Below are 25,206 nucleotides of genomic sequence, written 5' to 3'. Positions count from 1 at the left end.
ACCCAAATTCAGCAAGTGGATAACACAAGCCCTTATAGATACTCCTGGAACTCCACAATAACCATGGTCTGCCCTTTTGGATGTTATCATATATTAGTATTAATATTTTATAATAAAAGGAAAAATACAAAGAAGGCTAAAAGAAATTTTGTTCCAAATATCTAGATAATTTAGATTCCACAATGCTTACTACACATTACCATAATTTTCCAATTTAGAAATGATTAGAAAATGAATGTTAACTTGATACACTATATATAGGGTATCCCAAAAAATATATATACTTTGAATAATTATAAAGGCAGTGTTTATTAAAATACATTTCATTTTCAAAATTGAGCTATCAGCTGTTAAAGTGTGTATACATGTTTTGAGACACCCGGTATTTCCAAATTTTGCTACCATCATATTTTTATTAATTTCATCACCATCTGAAAAAACAAGCTGTTTTTATGCTCAGCATAAAAAAAAATGTATAATAAGCCACAACCTGGGATACATTTTAATGCCCAGTATCTCTTCCCTGAGGCTGCCTGCCTCCAAGAAAGCCAACGTTTATCATTCCACCAAACATGCTGTGCTATACCATTCACCCTTCTTTCCTCCCTCTGCCTCGAAGTTCTCCTTCACCAAGTAATAGATGCCGCTGGTGCCCTGCCCCACTGGTGCCTTGCTCTGAGTGTTAGCTGCTAATAGCTCTCAACTAATCCTGAAATGTTATGTCTCCTGCCCACAGGCAATAACTGATTGACATGAGGGATGATAAAAAGAGACGTAAGAGACACATCAACCAATTACAATATGTAGGATCTGATCTGGACCCTGAGTTAAACAAACTATATACTTTTAAAGACAACTGGATATCTGAACACTGACTGGATATTTGATATTAAGGAATTATTGTTAATTCTAAGGTATAATAAAGATATTGTGGCTTATATAAATATACTTATGAATAATATGGTATCAAGGGTTTGTTTTAAAATAATGCGGGATGAGAATAAGTGGGTAGGAGTACAGAGGAAACAAGACTGGCCCTAGCAGGGTGATTCAGGTGGTTGGAGTGTTGTCCATACACCAAAAGGTTGCAGGTTCAATCCCTAGTCAGGATGCCTATGAGAGGCAACTGATGAATCAATCTCTCTCTCTCTCTCTCTCTCTCTCTCCTACCTCCCCCATTGCTCTATCTAAAAAAGAAAAATCAACAGAAATAGAACCATATCCTTAGGGGAGGATTTTTTTAAAAAAGAAGATTGACCATGAGCTGAGCTGTTAACTGTTGAAGGTGGACAATGGGTACATACGGGTTCACTATATCATTCTCTGTAACAGAGAGAACCCACAAAGGGGAGAGAGGAAATTAAAATATACAACAGGAATCGCAACCTGTTAGTGCCAAATCAGCCCACAAAATTAAGTATTCACTTATATTTGCTTAAACATTATTTGGAACAAAAACTAGAATTAATAGACATGGTTAAAATAAAAAATGTAGTGATAACCCATTAAATGTGTTTTGAAATGAACGCAATTGAAATAGATTGAGTGAATTGATACTCATTTCTTTCATGCAGTCATTATGAAGATAGGTAAAGAAACTGAAGGGCACGACACCTCAAATGTTAAGTTCGGACTCCTGCTGTTCTATGCCAGCACAAAAGCAGTCACTAACACTCATTGACAGCCGTGCTTTACATGTACGACCTCACGGTAATCCAGTGAAGCCCACCCCGTTATTATACCTATTTTAGAGGTGAGGAAACTAAGGCTAGTAGATGGCCCAACCTGGATTCACACCCAAGCCAGCTCACTCCAAAGCCTAAGCAATGAGCAACTCCTCCCAAAGCAGGGCTCTGTGGAACTGGCGCCGTCAATGACCTAATGCCTTGCTGTCAAGTTAACAAAGCAACAGCATTTGGGCTAAAGGTTCCAAATGTGGTACATGATTCAAGCACCAGACGGGAACCACTAGGCTGCCTGTCTGGTAGTCAGAGAAGACACAGCGCTACATTAAGCTGTACGTGCCCTTAAAAAACAAACTGTGCACTTCTCCAGGATGCTCATGATCCATGACACCAATGACAGGCTTCTCTAGTTAATATTCAGTCTTACGAAGGTATGCCTTTTCTAGGTGAAAAGCCTATGCAAGAACTAAATTCATAATCTAGGCCCTTTTAACCAAGTAAGTAGCCATCTTTTTGGACTATCATGAAAAGAAAGAAAGAAAGAAAAACCACACATAAAAAAATCAAAAACAGGAAAACTTAAAATTATAAACTGACAAATTTTTGAAAGTATAATCATTAGTAAAACCAAAAATTTCAAAATTTCCTTTCATAGCACAGAGCTTGGATAAAATATATAAATAGAAAGGAGAATGAACCTAACACTAAACTAATTGGTCAAACTCATTTTCAGATAACAGCATGTGCAAATAATTCATCAGAGCTGCCAAAGAAAGGAAGCAGGACTCAGAAGTTAAAAGGATGATCTCTTCCTTCAACTCAGCAACAGGGGGAAAAAACACCCTCCAAGTCACCATCAGCCTTCCCCTAGCCTGCAACCACACGGCTGTGTTTTAGACTGGGTGGAGCAGAGAGTAAATAAACACAGTTTCTATTTTTAACATGCTTTTCCTGGCCACTCTGAAATTTCCAAGTCACAAAATTATTGCCTGTTATCTTTTAAAGTGGATTTTTATTCAGAGAATTTGGAGAAAACGAAGATTTGGGAGGAAACATAAACATTCCTATCTGAAAGTAATTTAGTCTAGAAAACAAATTATATAGAAAGTATTGTACATTTACAAAATAAGCTAGAAAGAATGCTTAAAATATTCCCCATTGCATATACTCAAAATAGTAAATCCTCTCAAACTCTGTAGAATATGAATTACTGATGTTAACATAGTAAAATTTTAATTTTAAAAATTCAAACTTTATTAAAATTTTGAAAATGAATTTCTTGGCAAAAATTAACAATACAATAAATATAAACTGAAGGTACAAGTTACATATTAACTGATGAAAAATTCTCTCCAAAGTTTAAATTCACAGTATGCTCAATGACTTCTCTCAACTTTACTAAGAATAATAGATTGGAAGTAAAAATAACATATTTATTTATATATTCCACTTCCTCCTCATACATTTAAGAAAGAAAATCAGGAATAGTCTGCATACATCAAGGCCAACTTATCCATTGGACAGGAGGCATACAATGCTAGGCCCACAATATTTTTAGGGGCCCACAAAATTTCTTTTCAAATCAGAAGGAAAAAGGAATCTTTAGGTTGAATAACATGTTTTAATCTGTAATATTAGTAGATTTGTCCTTACACTAACACAGTTGTAAAATGTAATTTTTAATTTTTTATTTAAATAGAGGAAGAAACCTACAAGGAGAAAAGGCCCATAAAAGTAAAAATGCAGGCCTGCGACCATAAGTCCTGCCTGTCCCAGAAGCCTCTGTAGGTGGATCTGGATTGTGTTCCTCAAAGCAGATGATGGTTAGTGGTGCCCTAGCTGGACATGGAGAGTGATGGGCACCTGTCAGCAACTACTCCTCCATTTGCAGGGACCCCTCCCCTCTCGGCTTCCTCCCTCCAGTCTCCCCCAGAGATGGGGGCACAGCACTAATAAGATCGGTGTATGTTGTCGATATTCTGAGGAGGCTTAAACAATAAGCTAGAGCTACTACCACAGCACAGTCTTGCTCTGAATAAATGACTGGTTGTTTTTTAAATTTCCGATGTCGTTGCAAATCTGAAGAAAACTTCCCAGAAGCATATGCACATACCCACAAAATTGTGCACACAATTAATGCCATCACTGGAAATTCACTTCCTTCACATAGAAGATTTTTAAATTTTATAAATAATACTTCTGAAATTCATTTCAAATGCAAAAATTAACTGGCCGCTTCTGAAAAAAATTTGAAATAAATCTAAACAGTGCAGGTAAAACAGAAGGATACCATATACTAAAAGAAAATTTCAATTAGAAGGCAGTTACTTTACTTTGATACAGAAGTTAAAATTGGGTCCTGGCGTATGACAGTCAATAGACTTCGACTTCCAGTGTTTGTTTTGATAAAAGGTGAGTGGTGCCAAGTAGAATCACAGCCCTCTTTGCCAGCAGGCTAGGATGGGTTGTGTGAAGAAGGGTAGTGGTCCCCTAAACCTCTTCTAGTCCCATTCACCGTCCATCACTCCCTCTGCCCACACCCCCCGGGGCCTTCTGTAGCAAGGATAGCACCACTGATGCTGTGTGTGTAATGGAGAGGATTCAGTGTGCATTCAATGTAGAGTTGTCAGGACGAAGATAACCTTCAGTAGTTTTTCCTGGAGTCTATAGGCTTCTGCCTGCAAAGAGGCTGCCACGGCTGTGTCATACCACTGCCCAGCAGATGTACTTGGTTATCTGCTTCCAGGCAATGCTTCCAGGGTGGCATCTGCGCAAAAGCACTCCTGGTTTTTCAGCAGCATCCATCAGGATGATGGCAAAGCCTTGAACTGTAAGATGGACCTCACTCAAAAGGCCAGATCACCACCAAATAAGCCATCCCATCAGGAACTTTCCTCTTGGATCAAACGAGGTTTTCCCTTTCTTAAAACACACAAACACTTCTCACATCTGTCCTCAATGTTAACCAAATGAAATCCATAGTCTGCTCTTTTTTTTTTTTTTTTTTTTTGGCAAATCTCTTTCAATGGTTAAGGAGTGAAAGTCATGGCCATGGTTCTTACCAAATTGTCCAATGTCTTTTAGGATGACTGGCTAGCAGCCTTGACAAAACTGAACAGGGACACAGAAAGGGACACATTCTCAGGACACATGGGACTTCTAGCACCTCAGCACTGAAGCTAGATTAGCTGCCCCCATCCAGAAGAAGGGATCAGGGTTTTCTTCCACTCACAGTTCTGTGTTTCAAAGACAGCAGTGACCACTCCACTTTGCAAAAAGAGATCACAAAAAATGAAGTCTCTGAAAATGCACACACAACAGATGAAAACCATCGGGTGGTTGTGATGAATTCCAACAGCTCACCCAGGTGCAGGCTGAAAGGATTATCCTGCCAAAATGTGCTTTAAAATATTAGAAGAAATGTCAGCAACCTTGATTGCGCAGTGCCATGTTAAATAAACTCCTTCAATTCTTTCCTTCTATACTCAGCCACAGAACCAACCTGACCACGTGCCAGAAATAAAGCTTCCCCAGGTCTCCGGCATCTCCCACCTGGATATATGATACACAGCCTGACTCTTCACAGCTCTGGCCTTTCACACAGCTTGAGAACCCGCTGCTGGACACACCAGAATGCTACTGAGTCTACACTTTCATTGGCAAGGACCTTGCTGTACAAGCACATAGGGGTTTTGTGTCTCACCACATTCAGCAACAAAAGTAAAATAAAAGGGCTGGAGCTCCAATGTACTTTGCTGCCTTTAGCATTTTCCAATATAGGAAGAGCTGGCTGTCTGTGGCCATGTGACACAATGGGCCTGCTTTAGCGCCTGTCAAAGGGGAACTAAATTAATTCCGTAACGTGAAGGTCACTCCAAAAGTGACATGCATCCACACCATGCATGCTATCGTTCCATCGCACCTGATACTTAACCTTTAGCAAGACGGCTAAGGAATATCCTTGGCATAAAAAATAATTTTTTCACAGAAATATTCCAAAACAACAATAAAGAAATCAATGAGGAAAATATTATAAATTACAGATCCCAGAGTAAGAACTACTGTCATAGTCTAAAAGCTGATTAGACTGCAAACTGAAAGCTTAAAAGAAAACAGATTCTTCATGTAGATATTACCCTTTTTCAAAATGTTTAAAAATTATCCCTCTCTGGCTCACAAATGTGGCTTTTCCTAACACTTTCCCTATAAGAAGCAAATGTTTTTGGCCAGATACCAATTAAATTTTGCTTTGCAATTTTAAGTGAACCAATGCATGGCAAATAATAAGAGGCTCTGAAACATTAGTGGAGGTTGAGAATAGAGGCATATGAATACCTAGTTACTTGTATGATTCCCTCTAAACCACTTTAGACTGAAAACTACAGAGAAAGTTATACTTAAAGAGCTAAATCATTTTAATTCGAGTCAGCCCATGTTCTTGCTATAGAAATCATGCACTTACCTAATTTTATAGCAACGTATATCAGAACTGACCTCTTTAAAAAAAAAAAATAAGTGCAAACATTTTTCTAATGAAAGAAGAGCTTGCAATAATTTCCTAAGCTTCCCAACTCCTTTAAAAGAAACACTCTCTCTTTCAGTCCAACTGATTCTTTGACCGGAAAAAAAGCAGAATGGATGATGCCATGTGCCAAGCTAAATAGCTCCAGAAAAGGACCAGATGGAGGTGGGAGCCGGATAAGAAGGGGAAGGTTGGATTTGAACACACTGCAGTGGAATGTGCAGTGACATGCTAGAGGAATGCTGGGTAGACAGCTGTCTCTTGGAGTCAGAGGGCAAATCTGAGCTGGAGACATCCATGTAAGACTCACCAGTGAATGCCTAGTTAATTACAGCTATGGCTATGGAAAAGCTGCTCAAGATCAGGCCTGGAATAAGGGAAGGAGGCTTATTAACTCTAAGGCACGGTGACCCCTGATGACCTTCGTGGTGGGAGAAGGTGGAGAAGAAAATATAAGGAAAGGAAATGGAGCAGATCATGGCCGCTCTCAAGATACAGCTGAAGAGAGAGCTAAAGGTGAAGGAGGGAAGGTTACTGCTAGCTTTCTTGTTTTTTTAAGAACCTGAGCATGCTTATATGATGATGGGAGAGACATATGCACAGCAGTAGAAGATACAGGAGGATGAGTATGGGATCTGAAGCACAGGGACAGTGGACTGGTTGACATGTCTCAAGGCAAAGGCTGAGGTTTCTCTAAGAAGCAAGACATAGCCCAGCCGGCATAGCTCAGTGGTTGAGCATCTACCTATGAACCAGGAGGTCAAGGTTCCATTCCTGGTCAGGGCACATGCCCGGGTTGTGGGCTTAATCCCCAGTGTGGGGCATGCAGGAGGCAGCCAATCAATGATTTTCTCTCATCATTGACGTTTCTATCTCTCTCGCCCTCTCCCTTCCTCTCTGAAATCAATAAGAATATATTTAAACACACACACACACACACACACACACACACACACACACACGCACACAGAAGCAAGAGATAAAACAGTATGCTAAGAATGGTGAGAGGAGGTGACAGGATGCACATCCACCGATTTCTAGAGTCAGGGATGCAGACTTGGACCAGAGAGCGGAGTCTTTCTCTCTGCAAAGCTCCCTGGCTCAGAGGAGTCTGTGACCCTGTCCTCAGCAGTCCCAGCTTCACCCTGAGCCACACGGCCATGGTGAAAGGACTGCCCCAGCACAGCTGGCTCGACACAGCCCCCACATTCTGAAGGGCCCTTAGTTATCCCGAGCAGCACCTTGCAAGCAACAGGTGGCCTCAGAATGGCAGGCAGCAATACTGTTGCTTTCTTGGAATGACAAATATGTCTGACTTGCTAAATAAATTTAGTGCAAAAATACAATTTTTTTCTTAACTTCAAGGACATGCAGATGGTCTGCCTTATCAGCATAAGCAGCAAAGCAGTTAATTTTCCTAAGTAATAGTAGGCCAGAGGCGAATGTTCAAGACATTAAACATCAGCTCCTTTCACAGCAGAAAAACAACTCTTAGGTTTCTCAACTAGCTAAACACTTCACCACCTCAAAGGAGTACTGCCCTAAGATTATCCTTTGATGGCGCTGGGTTTCTATTTTTGTGTCTCGTTAATTAAGTGAGTGAAGAATGAAGTGCCACCTTCCCAATTTACACGTATAAAATGTGTGAAGATACCTGAGGAGCCGGGAGAGTGACAGGAGCGCTGGGTCCAGAGCTCCACCTTGCTAATGTTTTGTGTGACCGTGTGTAATTTTGTACACGTGGCCCTCAACCTTTTCACCTATAAAATGGGGCCACGATGATGTCTACAGCACAAAATAGCTGTGAGAGTAAACTGAGTTGTTAAAAGTCCCTTGAAGAGATTTAAGAACTATGCAAATAGGATGCATGGTTATCATACAAAGGAACTTTTTTTGGTTATGAGTACTGTTACCACCATCTTATGTTTTCATAACACCTTGATTTAGGAGTTTTAAACTGCTTTCGAAGCATTAGGATCATTATCCTAATAAAATGAGTAGATCAACCTATAGCTTTATTTCAATTGACAGAGAATACAGTAAGCTATAAAGAATTTAATCAATAGTCTGACAAGTCAAAATACAAGCTAGACATAAAGTTCAGATCTGTCTTCAACTGAATATCCTATGGGGGAAAAAGTGACTTCATTAAATATGTTATCTTTTTCAAGTCACTGAAAAAATATTAAGAATACACAAATAACGATATGTAAATTATTATTTCCTTAAGAGACTTCCTGAGTTCTCTGAATTTTTACCTTGGTCCAGGAGAAAATGAAGGTTATCTGCTTTAATACCACAGTCCGCCTAACAACCTTTCAAAGTGCTGAGAGTAAAACCTCGGTGGCTCTATCCTAGTGGTAACTAAAACAATCATGCCAACCGACCAGCTCACAATGCCGAGAAATAATGAAAATTGTGGGCTGGGGGAGAATGTGCAGGGCCCAGGGATAAGCATTTCAATTAGAAATGGAGCGTCATATCAAAGCCGCAGTGTACCAAATAAAAATATAAAACCAAAACATGATATTCAAATAAAGTGGAGCAGGGAGTACTGAAAACAACATTTCAATTATGAATGCTAATAGAGGGGGAAAATATTAAATGTGACCTTTAAAATAAGACCTTTTTTTTAGGGTTCTTTGGAGAAGACAGGGAGTAATTTAACAGATTTATGAGCAACCCTGCAGGAACAGCACAGATCTTTCTCATGTAAAGAATCAAATCAACAGTAAAATAGCAGGAACTGAATCAAGTAGACAAACAGATCAGCCCAAGATCTATGTAAGTTTCACTTACCACATCTGTTATGCAAAAAGTACTCACCCACGTGCCCAAAAGATATAAGGAATATGGCAGACAAGCATTCATGTACTTCTTACATCAAAAAGAGGAGAAAGCAGTGACCTCTCAAAATTTAACATTTCAATCAAGCAGAGGCACAAACCCTAAATCAGAGCCCAAAACCCTTGACTTGCAGCTTCCGGTCTCCACAGGCCAGCTCCCTGACCACTGGACTGGAGTCCACATCTTGGGTTCGAACCACTGCAGAGAAACTCAGGGAAGTTGGCCTCCCTGCCTACTCGGAACGCTTTTGTAGTTGGTTTTAAACATGGCCCCACTGGTCTGCTCTGTTCAGATACAGCAGAAAAGCCTCAGGCTAGATTAACAGTCCTCTCGACATATGAAATTGGCCCTCCGTGAAGGTAGTGCTTGACTGTACCCCTCGCTCTTGATGTGTTCCATTCTGTGCGGTTCTCACCTCCATATGCCAGGCTGACTTTTGTGTGCTGTTGTTGGCACAGTGGCAACAGCTCCATGGGATGTCTTGAGGCCAAGCTTCAATCCACCACTAAAATGAATTTGCCGCTGGAATTGTGTTATGGAAGAGATGCAGAGTACTCCCAAGCAACTGTACCTTTCCTTACACCTCTGCTCTCCTCTCCACCACCTGTAAAGCACAGCCTCCTAATCAGTGTGCCCGAGTGAATTACAAACTGGCCAGGATGCTGATCCCCGCAGCCCACACCTTCCACCCCTGCCCTCGCCATAGTAAGTGAAGACTCTAGGCACAAGCAATCTCTACCATCTCAGCTGTATTATATCATTTTCTACCTGTAGCTTGATGTGGAAGATGTTGAAAGAGCTCTTTTGTGGCATAATTTATGGATCAAATGGCCCCTGGTGTTCCTAGGAATGGCAGGCCTGAGAGTTGCCGAATTCCATCTGGGGACAGGTGCTTTTTCATGCCCTGTTACTTTGGTGACATCTTCGAAGCCATCTTCCTCCTTGTTTCACCTTGCAACCAGTAATGAGGAGGCTGGCAGTATAATGCACTGAGATCAGGACACAGCCACAGAGAGGACACTTGCCATGTACGTCTAAGCAAGGTGCCCATGGGGTGCTATGTGTCCTATTTCTACCACTTGGTTTAACTTTCTTGCTGCTAGACCCCTCAGAGGAGCATTCATCAGTGGCAGCCATTCTTTAGGACAAAGGGCTATTTACCTATTTAAAAATATTTTTCAACAATACTTTCTTCCCTAACAAAGAAGATGGGTAAGAAGATCTGGCTAATTATGCTGTGGAAAAGGAAACCTCTCTGATTCTTTGCTTGACCCATATCACTGAGTACTAAATTTTCACAAAATGATGCAGGATTTCTCCCCTAAAGAATATTAAAATTCATCTCCACCATGCCTCACAATGACAAATCAATTAATTAAACTACCTATTAAGATTATGCATTAACAAAAGAGTCCCAATCACAATCAGGAAGATTAAGAACACTTCCTGCTGATAAAATGTGGGTACTCCTTCAGTCTCTAGAGATCAGAGTCTCCAAAGATGCAGCCTGCCCACCAGACCATGTCCCTTCCTTGGCACCGACCTAGAATAAGTGGACAAGCTTCTCTGCTGGAAGAACCTCCCATGTTAATTTGTAAGAGAAATAAAAAATTGACCTGAAAGAATAAATGTGAACATTGATGATCTGGTAACAGAGCAACCAAGTTGAGGGGAAAAGCGTACACACCAAGTATCTAAGACTAGAAATAAGCAACACTGATATTTTCATGGTATTGCTTTGCAGCCAATAAAATATTTTTATAGATGCTTTGGGAATTCAATGGTCATTCCTCCTGACCGCAAAGGTCTATGTGGCAAGAGGAAAATGCTGTACAGCATTCAGAAAGTAGACATTCATCCACCCAAAGGTCATGGCATACCAACCCAGACTGTCAGCCCACCATAGCGTGGTGCATTGATACATCATGCATTGGTCCTCTTCCTCCCAGAATAAATTACTTGTACAAATAGATGTGTGTCTGGCAAGTGTCGATTTATAATCTTTCATGAATAAATAGCATTTCTGCTACATGCTGCCACCTGAGCACAGATGAGGTGGTTAAAAGAAATGTGAGGACTCGATTCAGCCAAGTTTGAAATGTACAATCACCTCTTTCTAGAAAGTGTGCTCATGCCTCAGTAAAAGTGGTTCTTTCTATAATATACTCCTCCTGGGAATGTTCTCCCTCCGTGATGTATAATGTGAGGGGCAGACAGATGTCTTTTCTCTATCAGGGATGGAAGAGAGCCAAGAGATGGACCAGGAGATAGGGACTGCACAGTGATAATTAACCGAGGCAGGTTAAGGCTCAGGATTACCAACCCAAGGCCTTTTTGATAACTGGCATGACATATTCCTTTACCTGGATCAAAAATACATTCTTATGATGATGCCATGATTAATACACAGGGCAGACCATCATTTTCACATATAAAATCTGTTTCTCCAAATTTGACTGTGAAATTTTTCCTTTTCAGTATTTTCTATCCCCTCAGAAAAAGGGCAACTCAGCTACACCTTGAAGGAAAAGTCCCACTGAGGCAGCTAAAGGTTTAACCCAAATCCCTGGACCCCACCAGCCACAGGATCACCAACTGTCACGTGCAGGATTCTGAAGCTGCTTGTTCCGTGTTATTTAACAGAGCTGAAGGGGCAGTCAAAGATCCACCATGTGAGAAAGGCTTCATAGCTGTTATTGATCCTAGCTACACCTTAAACTCTGAGGGTTAGGAAGCCCTTGAAAGTTCTGATTTAATTAGCCTGGAGTGGATCTGCACATTAGTAAGTTTTTGAATCCAGGCAATTCCAGTGTGTCCTGAAATGCCCCATTTGAGGACTTGCTGTTTTCCCCACAAGGTGAGTGCTGAGTAGAGCTAAAATGCTAAACTGACCTCCTGGGATCCTAGGTAGACGGCTAGTCAGCAGTAATCAAATAGCTCTTGCTTTTGTCTACAGACCGGGATAACTGGTTTCTGTTTTTAACTGCTTTTGAGACCAAAAAGCACTATCTAGAATGTTGTCATGCAGAGAACAGGTGCTCCCCAAATGAGTGTTCTCAAAGTTTTGTATGAGCAGCACACTTTTTAGTATTAAACCCTTTGAGAGCACCTGCAAGGATTAAATCCCTCAAAATTACACCAAAACAAATCATAACAACTCCCAGCAGAATCACAACAGCGTAAGATGACTTCACTGACCAAGACATCCTTCATTACTGTGTCCGCTTCCCACCCAGGTCCAGCTCCTATGTGTCTTCAAAATAGTCCAGGAAAGACACTGTCCATGCTACTCCAGCCAGCTGCCCCTCTCTCCACCCACTCCATCGCTCGGCTCAGGACTCAGTCAGGTCTCACCACGGCACGGGTGCCCCAATGCAGCAAAAAGGTGTTTCACGTGTTTGTGTAAGTTTCACTAGTTTGCCTGTTTTTGAACTTCATGTAAATCATACAATATGCGAGACCATAAAAGAAATGCTGATAATATAGATTTCACTAAAATTAAGAATTTTTGGTCATTAAAAGATGTCATTTAACATCCCAGAAAATGTAAATAAGTCCTACAAATCAATTTAAAATAAATAAAAACCCAACTATTTAAAATAGGCAAAAGAGCCCAGCCAGTTTGGCTCAGTGGTTGAGCGTCAACCTATAAACCAGGAGGTCACGGTTCGATTCCTGGTCAGGGCACATGCCTGGGTTGCCGGATTGATCTGTAGCGGGGGCCATGCAAGAGGAAGCCAATCAATGATTCTCTCTCATCATTGATGTTTCTAGCTCTCTCCCCCTTTCCCTTCCTCTCTGAAATCAATAAAAAATATATTTAAAAAATAAATAAAATGTGCAAAAGGCTTGAACATGCATTTTACAAAGAAGAATATCTAAATGACCAAGAAAACATATGAAAAAGTGCTCAACATAATTAATCTTCAGGGCAATGCAACCTAAAAGCCACAGTAAGGTATCAGTACATAACCATCACAAATGGTTACAACTAAAAAACAATACCAAGTATTAGTAAACATTAGAGGACCTAGAACTCATATAACCAGGTGGCTGTGTAAACTGTTTTAACCAGTTAGAAAAAAACACATGATAATATTTACTAAAGCTCAATATACACAAATTCTATGACATAGCAATTCTAATATTATTTTTAACATATAGAAAAAACATCTCTGGGAATATATATAAACCAGATAGCTCTATAGTAGCATACAGATCTCTTTCAACAAATCATCAACAATTTCAAATAAACACATCCTTAAAACTGGTATTAGATCAGGAATTCTATTAATTCTAATATGAAAACACCTGAAAAATTCTACTAGTATCTAATATTATCTATTAGCAAGGATTAATAGAAAGAAAAACCCAAGCTATTTCCTTCAAGAATATACATTAAGCCATATTAACTATCTGAAAAATTATATCCACTATATCCACAGGACATCGGAGCTGAGAAGGAAGATGGAAAATAAAAGGTTTCAGGAAACCATATGGAGAGAATCATACATCTGTGATTCTAATGGTCGCTGCAAACGAGGTCACTTATCCCTCTATGGCCACACTAATTGGTTGAGAGCAACAGAGGCTTCATCAGCAATGCTCATAAAAAGCAGCCTAGCCCTTCCTGGGCATTTTCAATTTAGAGAGGAGACACCTGCTACCCATTAGTCTTACGAGACAGGACCCGTGTCAACCTTCCACTACATTATTTGATTTGCTTTTAATCTTTACTATTTATAAACAGAGTCTTTGGAGTATATGAATGTACAAGTATAGCACATGTACACATGCAGCTATCTATAGCAAAAAACAAGATCTCAAAAATAGCTGTTTAGAAGACCACATCTTGGTCTATTAATACTCACATACTGCAGTATTACATAACTATTTTTTTCAATTCTGTTACGCTAATATGCAAATAAATGAACTCAACCATAGCTAGGAGCTAAACGTACTAATCAGTATGGTTTTGTGTATATCTAATTACAAAAGAATTTTACATGATCCCTTTCACTTCTAAAAATCCCATAATTTACATTATTAATCACTTTTAAATCCAGCTGCTTAGTTTCTGGGGTGTTGTTAATATCTGCTATTTCCAAATCAGTATCTTACTTTAATCTAGGAAGATACTTGAATATGAATTTCATAGTAATCTGTTGTAAATATTAACATATTTTATAATGTTACTAGAGGCCCGGTGCACAAAATCTGTGCATTCAGGGTGGTCCCTCAGCCTGGCCTGCACCCACTCACAGTCCAGGAGCCCTCAGGGGATATCTGACAGCTTAGTGCTGCTGTGGAAGCAGGAGAGGCTCCCGCCACAGACGCTGCACTCGCCAGCTGTGAGCCCGGCTTCTGTCTGAGTGGTACTCCCCCTGTGGGAGCACACCGATCACCAGGGGGCAGCTCCTGCATCAAACATCTGCCCCCTGGTGGTCAGTGTGCATCATAGCAACTGGTCGTTCGGTCATTCGGTCGATTTGCATATTATCTTTTTATTATATAGGATAATTACTTTATAATTCCAAAACAATAATAAGAATAAAAGCTCACCTAAAAACAAATTGTTACTATTATCTGTTTTAGCTTCTAGGAACCTAAAATGTATATAACTGTAAATCAAGTTTTTGATAAAAAAGAAACAAAAACGGAAAATGACCCTGCCCCTCCTAAAAAGTTTTCAAATCAATCAAATTAGAGTGAAGAGGTAAAGGACAAAATGGATTTTTGTTGATTAGGAACATGTTGGCTTCATCCCAAGATTTAGCCGCAAAAGGCTAACCTTTCCTAATTAAAAATCAGTCATCTATTTTAGGACTGGTAGAAAATGCTAAGATCAAGGAACCAGAATGGCTTGGGCAAGTAGGAGAAAAAGGAAAAAGTCAGAGATACATTTCAGAAGATGAAGTAGAAAGAGGTAATGGAGCGGTTCAAAGTGTGGGCTTTCAAGTTAAACTTGGTCTGAATGCTGGCTCTGCCTCCTACAAGCTCTGTGACCTTGTGTGGAAATACCCAAACCTTGGAAGAGTGGGTTTCCTTGTCTGTAAAAAGAGAATGATGATGGCTCCTTGCAGACAGTGGTGAGACTTGCATAAGATGATGCAAACAAAGCATTTCTTAGTAACTCTTCCACACCCAATCCTTAAATTGCAATAAGAGGTAGAATTTCTACCATTATATTGCAAAATGTGTTTAGGGATTAAAGATCCTACTTCTGCAACTCCACCTATACTCCTTACTTATTTTCCTTTTTATTATTAACTAGAGGCCTGATGCACGAAAATCCGTGCAAAAGTAGGCCTTCCTTCCCCCGGCTGCCGGCACCGGCTTCCCTCCGGCCCTGGCTTTGTCAGGAAGGATGTCCAGAATGACGTCTGGAAGATGTCCAGTCTAATTAGCATATTACCCTTTTATTATTATAGAGAAGATTCTAAAGCACTCCCAATGAATATCTTTTGACAATACAATGTTAATGACAATGAAAATTTAAGTAATTCAGTTCCTTAAAAAGAAAACAAAACAAGCAGAAACTATAATCGCTTAAAGAAACCGAATACTAGAAAATAGATTAAATGCTTTAACAAACAGTAAAGGTCTCTTGCCATGCTTTTTAAACTTCGATAGAACATAAATCAAAAGAAATTTTCAAAGGTCTACTCTTATTTCAGGGGCACCAAAGGGAACAGATCATTTATATTAACATCTTGCAAAACAATTCTGGAACCAACCAAATTCCTGGATCCAACTTTAAATGAAGGTATTTCCTTCCCTTTGATTGTTTCCAAAATTATGTACATGAAATAAATTTCTTCTTTGAAGTTCATAGCCCAGTGAGTTTTAAATTCCAATCAAAACCAGTGGGAGTTAAGTCTAAATAACACCATCAAACTCCTAAAATAAATTATATCATTCATGCCCTCTTATTTATCCATTGCACATTTGTTCAACAAGTACCTACTTACATACATGCTTTCTGCAAGACACTAAACTGGGCGTTTCCATAAACTGAAGGTGAATAAGAATAAGATAAGTCACCTATGTGGCAGAAGGAAATGGGGCTGTACAGAGATACAAGCAGGGTGTGGTGGCTGGAAGGCAGAGAAAGAAACAATTCATTCTGAGAGGTGGTTAACTGAGGAAGACCTTGAAGGTGACTGAGAGAGGAGGAAAGCGTTGGAAGCTGAGAAAAGGAAGAAATAAATGCCAGGCTAAGTTTGGGCACAGAGAGCAGTCTCCTGGGGTTCCCACACAGGCTGTAACAGAGTTTGTAAAAAGCAGATAAGTAGGGTGGCCACATAATTTATCATCCAAACCAGGATGCCTTTGAGAGTGAAAGAAGGCGCTATTAATAATTTTGTCAGGAGAAAAGGTATAAATCTGGATTGCCTGGGCAAATCAAGACACATGGGTGCTTGCTTGGCTTAATGAGACTGACGGTCAACAGCCTTTGACCATTTAGCTGAGGCTATTTAGATATGTGTACAGTTGTCGGAGGCTTCAGATTTAGGAAGACACCAAAACAAGTAATTCTTGAGAGCATCTTTAGAATATGTCTGGGAAATTTCTCTGGGTACCTTCTGCGTATTTCAAAAGACAAAGCTTCCAAAGCGGGCATGGCAATGTTCATGATCTCCAACTCAAATGGAGCTAAGTGAGTTTGCTCATCTCAGGTAAACTCTAAATAAGAGAAACTGAAAAAAAAAATAATAATAGGTACTGCTTATTGAGTTTATCATGTGCCACACACTGCTTTGAATATTTCACTCATATCATCTCATTTCAACCTCACAAAATGCTCTGAGGCAGGATTTTATTCTCTCTGTTTTAGAGATGGGGCACAGACTTAAATATCTTGCCCAAGGCCACAGAGAAAGGAAGAGAGGGAGCCAGACTCTGATCCACGCTCCTAACTCCACATCCTCTATTTTTCCCACCAGTCTTCTGCCTCCTGACGCATCCAGACAGGTAACATGTGGGCCGAGTGCGGCTAAGATCCCAGAGTACAGCCCAGCTGAGATTATTAGTTAGGATACATTTTGCCTAATTATTCCTGCCATGTGACCAAGCACTGATGGCCAGCAGGGCACCTAGCCACCTGCCCTCCTCTGCCACTTGGAAATAGGCGGGTGCCAAGTGTCTAGCCTGCAAGCTGGACCATCCGCACAATTGTCACCGGTGTTCAGTTTCATTAGTTATGCACTTTGAGCACCCTGAAGCTATAGAATTATTCTGACATGAGGAAAACAGGTACTGCCGAGACTTCCCTGGGGGCTCTGACTTGAATTTGAGTCACTACTAATACTCTTATGCCAAGCACAACCCTCTCAATTCATTATTATTATCAGTAGGAACAGTTTCAGATCCTGTGGCCCACGGGTAAAAATAATTGAATATCCCCTGCACTACAGAACCCTAACAATATAAAATAAAAAGGTAGCTAAATTAATCCAGGGGTCTGGTACATGAGTAAGTAATGACAACCAAAACTTAATAAGCAACAGAGTATCTGTTCTTGGACATACATGCATAAAACAAAGTCTGAAGAGAAAATATGAATGTTCACACTTCATTTACATCTGCATTTAGGCTGCAAATTACATTGCCCTACTGTGTTCAATACTGAAGCATGGTTAACTTAAGCATTAAAACAAGAAAGGAAAAGAATAAAAGAACAGTCTAGTTTAGACCCCTTGCAGAGTGCACAGAACTATAAAAGGAACCAAACAGATTCTGGGAGAGAGCATTCTAAGAAAATAGCTGAGTGGCCGAGATCAGCAATAAAAAAAAATAATAATTTCCTGTCAGTTGTCTATTTGGATTTGATGAAAAACAACACAAGTCAAACATAACTGTTTGCAGGAAAGGCTGGGAAACTAGGAAGGGAAAAAGCAAAAGGGGACGAGTATTTTTTCGGGTATGAACATTCATATCCTCTGAGTACTTTTGAAAACTGAACTCTGAATTGTGACCGAAGCTCTCTGGGTGGCTGAGAGATGCAACCAGACTCTGGCCTTTCAACAGTTATCCCGTGTGGCCTCAAGTGCATTAGTACAAAGTGAAGTTGAGAGTTGCTGATTGGTCATTAGAATTTTCTGACCTCATCGATTCAGGCTCCTATCAATCCAGACAAATTCACTTTGTGGTCCTGTTACTGTTTGTTTAATATTTATGATAGGCCCACAAGTTTTCTGGGCATGCAGTTGTCTTTTCCCAATTATTAAAAAAAAAAAAAATGTCTGAAGTCAAATGCAGACAGTATATTTGAGATCCAATTAAAAGTATAGTTATTGAGTGCTTGTTATCTGTGCAGAACTGATAAATACAGCCCAGCTTTTGCCTGCTAGGCGTCTAGTTTATTTAAACCATGGGCCAATATAATATCCACACACAAATTTTTCTTATTTTGTATAAATATGTATAATAAATTCAAAAAGCTCACTTATTGCCCACCTTGGGGTGCTCAGCATCAAGACAGAGGTAAATATGTTGGCATAAAGTAATGAAGGTGTTTCTCCTATAGCACGATACTGGCAATAATGATATTAAGAAAGATAAGAGCTGCCACCTTGGGCAAGGTCAAACCACTGGTTCCAGTGAATCTGAGGAGTCTGGTCAAGCAGCAACAACAGGTGATTAAACAGCTGCCTGGTTATACTATCTGTCAACCTCTTCTGCCAGCAGAAATAGAGATTCTTTTTCCCCCTCCAATGTCCCCTACATTTAAAGAGGAAAATCAAATCCAGTGTTCCAAATTACCAAGGCTACCTTAATTATATAGAAAATTTAAAACAGCCAGTGTAATTTGGGGGCCAGCAGAGTACAGCTGCACCCAATTGGGGTATATCAACCAGCTCCAACACCTTGGCCAAGTGGTTAACCTCTCTGACCTCTGTTTTTCTTCAGCCTACGTGATTGCTACGGGACCAAGTCAGAAAATTACATTAAGTACTTTTCGTGTGTTTTGCATGCATTAAGTGTTTAATAAGTGGCAGCGGCTGTTATTACTTTTAAATACCAAAATAGTGAATAGCTATAGTTCCTATTAAAAAAAATACCTAAGATCAAAGGCTGCCATGGTCGGGGGGGGTGGGAGAGAAGACTACAAAGGGACTGGGGGAATTTTTTCAGGCGATGGAACTGTTCTATATCTTGATTGTGGTGCCAATTACATGACTGTGTGTTTGTCAAATCTCAAAGAACTGAACACCAACAGAGGTGAATTTTACTTTATGCAAATCATACCACACTTTAAAAAGTACCAACTAAAATATTCAACTAGTTTTGATTAAAATAAACAATTCGAATATATAGACACTTTAACTTCATTTATTTGGAAAATTTAAAAAAAAAATCTAAGGCCTAAAATGCTTCTTCATATTTTTAGAACAAACTCCCAACTTAAAGGATTCAGCTATTTGAAAAAAATGGATGTTATCTGAACTATTAACCAAATTAACTGTTTCAAAATAAAGTGTGCATTGTATTGAATGGTGTGATGAGATGAAATATTGAAAGAGAAAATGAAAGTGATGTTTTCGTTTACTAGATTACTTAAGAAGACAAACATAATGGCTCCTTCCCTAAAAATCTAGTCATGGGCCTTTGTAAATAATCGAAAAGGTGTAACACTATTTTCAATGAGCTATGGAAAAGTAGAAAAGTACGGTGACAAGCTCCATGATTTATTGATCTTCTCACGGTTCTGTGAAAGGTTCTACAAGGCTGCTTACTCTGAATTTTCATCAACACAGTTACCAAAACCAAGGAGCTCTTTGACAATTTCTTACTCAACACCACATTCACAAACCAGATGGAGTTCAAAAGAATTGGTTTTAATATATTTTATTGATTTTTTTTACAGAGAGGAAGGGAGAGGGATAGAGAGTTAGAATAATTAATGAGAGAGAAACATTCATCAGCTGCCTCCTGCACACCTCCTCCTGGGGATGTGCCCGCAACCAAGGTACATGCCCTTGACTGGAATCGAACCTGGGACCTTTCAGTCCACAGGCTGACGCTGTATCCACTGAGCCAAACCAGTTAGGGCAAGAATTGGTTTTAAATGAAGATTGCAGTTCTGGTCAGTCCGCAATGTATTTCTGCGTATGTCCTGCGCCTCAACAACAGTCCCCTTGCCCACTGCCTATCACACTTAGGCTGTTAGTTCTCCCTTTGAGTTGAGGATCCCCACCTGAGAGGGCTGTCAAGGGTGTAATGAAGATGGACGTAGGAAACACGCATAGCTCACAAGCTGGACGTTTCAGCTAATGCAACCCCGTAAATTCTGGTCTCTGTTCCTTAGCTAGCATTTACTCCTGCCATTTTCTCACGCCCCCCGATTATCACCTTGCTTACTAATCTACTTCCATCTCTACTATTCTATCACCTGACTGCATTCATCCCTTATATTCAAAAGCAACATAAGAAAACCCAGGAAGGATGTCGCTATTGCCTTTTTACATGGACATTCACTAAGCTTACTATTTTTTAACAAAAGTGAAATATGTCTGCCATTCATGTGACAAAAATGTGTGTGCATTATTCATTGCTTTATAAAAACTGATGTTAAAGTAAAAGATCTCTTTATTTCTGCTAGTATATTGTCTTGATGCTATTATGTTATTTAAAAATACCACACTAAAAATCTTGATTCTTCAAGACAACAATTCAAGGGGAAACATACCAACTAGTTACCTACTTAATTAAAGCATAATTCTTTCCTAAATTCAGGCTTGATCAACTTCAAACACTATTTCCATAGTTTTAAGGGGTGTTTAAGAAAAATGCAAGGTGCCCTAACTGGTTTGGCTCAGTGGATAGAGCATCGGTCTGCAGACTGAAAGGTCCCAGGTTCGATTCCGGTCAGGGGCATGTACCTTAGTTGCGGGCACATCCCCAGTAGGAGGTGTGCAAGAGGCAGCTGATTGATGTTTCTCTCCCATCAATGTTTCTAACTCTCTACCCCTCTCTCTTCCTCTCTGTAAAAAAATCAATAAAATATATATATTTAAAAAAAAAAAAAGAAAGAAAAGAAAAATGCAAGGTGAAAATAAATGCAAGAAAAAGGAGTCAATCAAGTCATCTTAGGAGGTGCAAGTCAATGAATAAAATATGAAACAAGTAAATTCAAAATAACCCATTTTAGAAATTAAGAGAACTTAACAGAGAAAACATGTACTTCCTTATCATTCCTCCATTTATTCAGGACGAAATCTAGTGAGGCCTTATTTTATTCCTGTCAATGTATATCTAGGAATACAATTGTGAACAAGAAGCCAAACTGCCTTCATTAGCAAGAAGAAAAATGACAAAGAAATCTTTGAAAGTTTAACATTTCAAAACCCAGTGATTTCTTCATAATTAATAATTTCCCCCACGTTCTTCTAGACTCTTGAAGAAATGACATCTACTGATGAGTTCTCAATTACACATATCAGAAATATTTGGCAAACCATCCTTCCCAATCCCGAAAAAATGTAAAATTAAAACACCTACTATTTTAATTAAGTTACACTACAAATTCCCACTATAAACACCAATAAAGTTTGAATTATTTTTAAATATAAAAACATGTCCCTCCAGAAAATTGGGGGTGAGGAGTTTAAATTAAGTAGGCTGGTATCTCTCTGGAATTTCCCCCCTCAAATTTCATTAATACCACAGTGCAAAATCACCACAAATCTCTGGTCACCAATAAAAAAACAGATATGACACATAACTCTGTCAATAGGATTGATTATCATGCACAGTTGAAAGCAACTTACATGGAAACATAAGGTACAGAGTAAAGGAAAATATGAGTCACTAAAAGCTATGTATGCACAAAAATATATTTTACTGTCCTTAGTTAAACTCGAAACGCCTGCTGCAGATAGTGAGTACACCTGAGCTTTAAGCCCTTCAATTGTGCCCTTGCCCAGACATAAACTGTGCAAACAGATGACAAAGCGAAAAGCAGTTTCACAACTGCCTGTTACACAGAGTAGCAAGGTGGTATATTTCACTAGATTACTGCATGAGTTGATAACACCATCTTACATTGTACTTAAAGATTTCTGCAGGTCCAGTTAAATTTCAAATACCACCGGTGCCAGCTCTTTTCACTGTGGCCCATTCTGTCCTCCTTCCCACCAGTCATCAGCCATAGGAAGGGTGGGTGCAGCCCCGTCACCGTGCTTTGCGGCTGCTCACTGTCCTGGTAACCCCTTGCTTTTCAGAAAGCAACATTTTCTTATTTGCTCCAAACTTGAGTAAAACGAGCTAGTCTTATCTAAGGCTCTGCTCTTCTTTGCTCATCAACTTTTTTTTTTCGCTTCACGTCACGAAATATTTTTACACTGCAGACCAAAATGTAATATAAGAAGGAAGCCACCACAGACTCAGGAGTTCCTAATATTACGTCTGGAGCTTAAAATACACAAGACCATCACTGACTTTTTCTGCTAAACATCACAATGCAAAAGATATCAAAACCAAGCAAACTGCCCAAAAGAACTTCCACAGAACTGAAGGCCAGCCTACTGCAGCAAGAAAAAGACTAAATCGTGCAGAACTATAATCTCTCAGAGCTTTTGAGCCTGAGAAAGCGGAAATCTGCATAGATGTTCAGAACCAATGTCTCCGTGTGACTGAGCGATCAGAGACTTGCAGCTTCCAACTATAACCGTTTGCAAAAGGCAACTATTTAATAGGTCAGAAGAAACCTATTAAATAATCTCTTCCACCGCCTAGGATTTTTAAGAAAATGTCTTCACATAATCACTAACTGTCTAGAACACCAATAGAAACCATACAGGGAGTCTGTTACCAGCCAAGGCTACCACAGAGGAACATGTCCTGCCCTGCCAGGTACAGGCCATAATCCCAGGCCAATCCTGGGAGAGGTGACAGTCCCAAGTTCAACTGGGAATGTCTGAACACAGCTCCCCCTGCACATTAAGGAACACCTCGCCAATTTTCCCAAATGCATTTGCATCCAATCCCTGCTCAACCATCCCAAGCACCCGTGCACCAGCGGCTCCCCTTAGCAATGGGCTCCTCTAACAACCCCCTCCTTCCAGCACCACTTCCCTCTTGGAGAAACGGACCCCAAGGACGGCTGCGGTGGGCGATGAGCGCCCTTCTCCCACCTACCTTGATGATGCTGCTCCGGCGGGGCAGGCCGCCCGGTTTGTTGTCCCGGGGGAGGGGGCAGGCGGCCGAAGCGGGGGTCGGGGCAAGCGCCCCGCCGTGGGGTCCCCTGGCGGGGCTGGCCCGAGCTTCGTCCCCGGACACGCCGAGGCTGCAGTCTCCGTTGGAAACCCCGCCGCTGTCACAGCGCGCCAGTCCATGGCCGAGGCGACCTCCCCCGCCGCCGCCTTCCCCGGCTCCGGCTTTCAGGGCGCCCTTGGTGCCTAGGGCCGGTCCCGGGGAGGTGGGCAGGGCCCCGCCGGCGGCGCCCCCCGGGCCGCACTCCGCCATGGGCGCCCCGCGACCCGCCAGCACAAAGCCGCGTCCCCGCGTCCCCGCCGCCGCCTCGGGCCGCCGTGCGCGGCCCCTCCTCCTCGCCGCCTCCTCGCCTCCTCCCGCCGCCGCCGCCTCGGCCGCTTCTTCCGCTTTTTTTTTTTTTTTTTTTTTTTTTTTAATTTAGATGTGATGTTTGTTTGGAGCTCGCCTCGCGCGCGATGTTAGTCGTGGCGGCGGAATGGTCGCAAGATTCCTGCAGGGAGAGAAAAAGGAGACGCGAGTCAGCTCGCGGCGGAGCCGGGCTCCCGGCACCTGGGGAAGAAAAACACGCCCCGGCACACGCGCCGCCGCGGGCGCCAAAAATAACCCGCGCGGGCTGGGCGCCCACCCCGGGCTCCGGGCACCCATCCCAAGGTAACGGGGCGCCCAGCTCTGGGGCTCGGGCGCCTCCCCGGGGGCTCAGAACAGCCAGCCCGGGGGGCGGAGCGCCCACCACGAGGGAGCTAGGCGTCCTGCCCCGGGTCGGAGTGCCCACCTCGGGCTCGATGCAAGGGGAAGCCGCGGGCGACCCGATGCGCCCTGGCCACGCGGACGCGCCTCCTGAGGTCTCGCCGCCCCGCGCGAGCGAGAGGCGACGCGGGTCTCCCGGATCCCAACTCCCCAACGGCCGTCGCGCGCCGGTCCTGCCACGTCCCCCGGGTCCCACTGGGGCCTGAAGCGCCGACGGGAAGCGCACAGCGGGCAGGGCAGTCGGGCAGTGACAGCCGCGGTGTGGCCGGGGTAGTCCAGACTGCCCCACCGCCCGCCTGCTCCGGGGCGCGGCACTGCCCCCTAGAGGCCGCGGGGACCCTCCCCGGTCGCCCGGACCCACCTCGAGCTGCCCCGGGCTCCCGCTGGAGGTCGCCGCCGTCGCTGTGGGGCTAGGTCATCGGGCCGCGGGGACCTCGCAGCCAAGGGGACAGCGACCGACGACCGACGGGAGGCCGCGACGGGTCCTGGATACCCCCAGCCCCACTAGAGCCGCAGGAACTGCCGATCACCCAGGCGCCCCGAGGGGCAGCGACGCGCAGGCCCCGAGGTCAGGAGCTAGGTCTCGGGTCTCCAGGACCGCTAAGCCCCACTCCAGCCCCCAGCCCCACGCGCCGGACTCGTTCCCCTCCCACCCAGCTTGGGAGAAGCCACCCGGACGTTCCCCGCTGGGCTTCCCCAGTGGGTCAGATCCAAGTCACGTGCAGAAACCAATTCTGTTCCCTTAGGCTCCCTGAACTGTAAATTGATTCAGCTGGTTTCAAGGGTGCCAGAGCGGGGGGAAGGGGGGAGTACGATGGCGAGAGATGAGCTTGCTCTGTGCCAAGTCGCCCTACAGGGATTTATCACCGAAGTCCCTCCCTCCTAGGGTCCTTCCGGATCCCAGTGCCAGAGATGTCAACCAGTCCAACCTTCTGAGGTCCCCGCCCTAGGTCAGGCTCTTCTTTGGGGGGCAGGATATCACACTTGGATCACCACAGCCGGTCCCTCCTCTCTCTGGTCCTCCAGGTAACCTCCGGCCCCAACGCTTCAGGTAGAGTAACCTGTCTAAAAATCAACCTTGATCATGTACACCTCCCTGGGAATCTTCATCCCTCCTGCCAGACAGGGCCAAACTCACAGCTTGGTACCCGAGGCCCCACCCAGCCTGGCCCCACCCACCTCTCCATC

At 42.3% G+C, this 25,206-nt stretch overlaps 1 protein-coding gene across 3 annotated transcripts in view; it reads right to left on the bottom strand.

The window, feature by feature from the left end:
• PLCL2 (phospholipase C like 2) overlaps positions 1-23,560 on the bottom strand; it is a 172,438-nt gene extending 148,878 nt beyond the window's left edge. For all 3 annotated transcript variants that reach the window (XM_080672178.1, XM_080672180.1, XM_080672179.1), the window contains exon 1: positions 23,197-23,560. In XM_080672178.1, coding sequence (XP_080528304.1) covers positions 23,197-23,523 — 327 coding nt within the window. In that variant the 5' untranslated portion in view covers positions 23,524-23,560. The remainder of the gene's footprint in view (positions 1-23,196) is intronic.
• Between the last annotated feature and the right edge of the window lie 1,646 nt (positions 23,561-25,206).

Source organism: Plecotus auritus, assembly GCF_963455305.1.
Source record: "Plecotus auritus genome assembly, chromosome: 6".
NCBI lineage: Eukaryota > Metazoa > Chordata > Mammalia > Chiroptera > Vespertilionidae > Plecotus > Plecotus auritus.
Note: the sequence above shows the minus strand (reverse complement) of the source record. Positions and strands in the feature narration are given on the sequence as shown.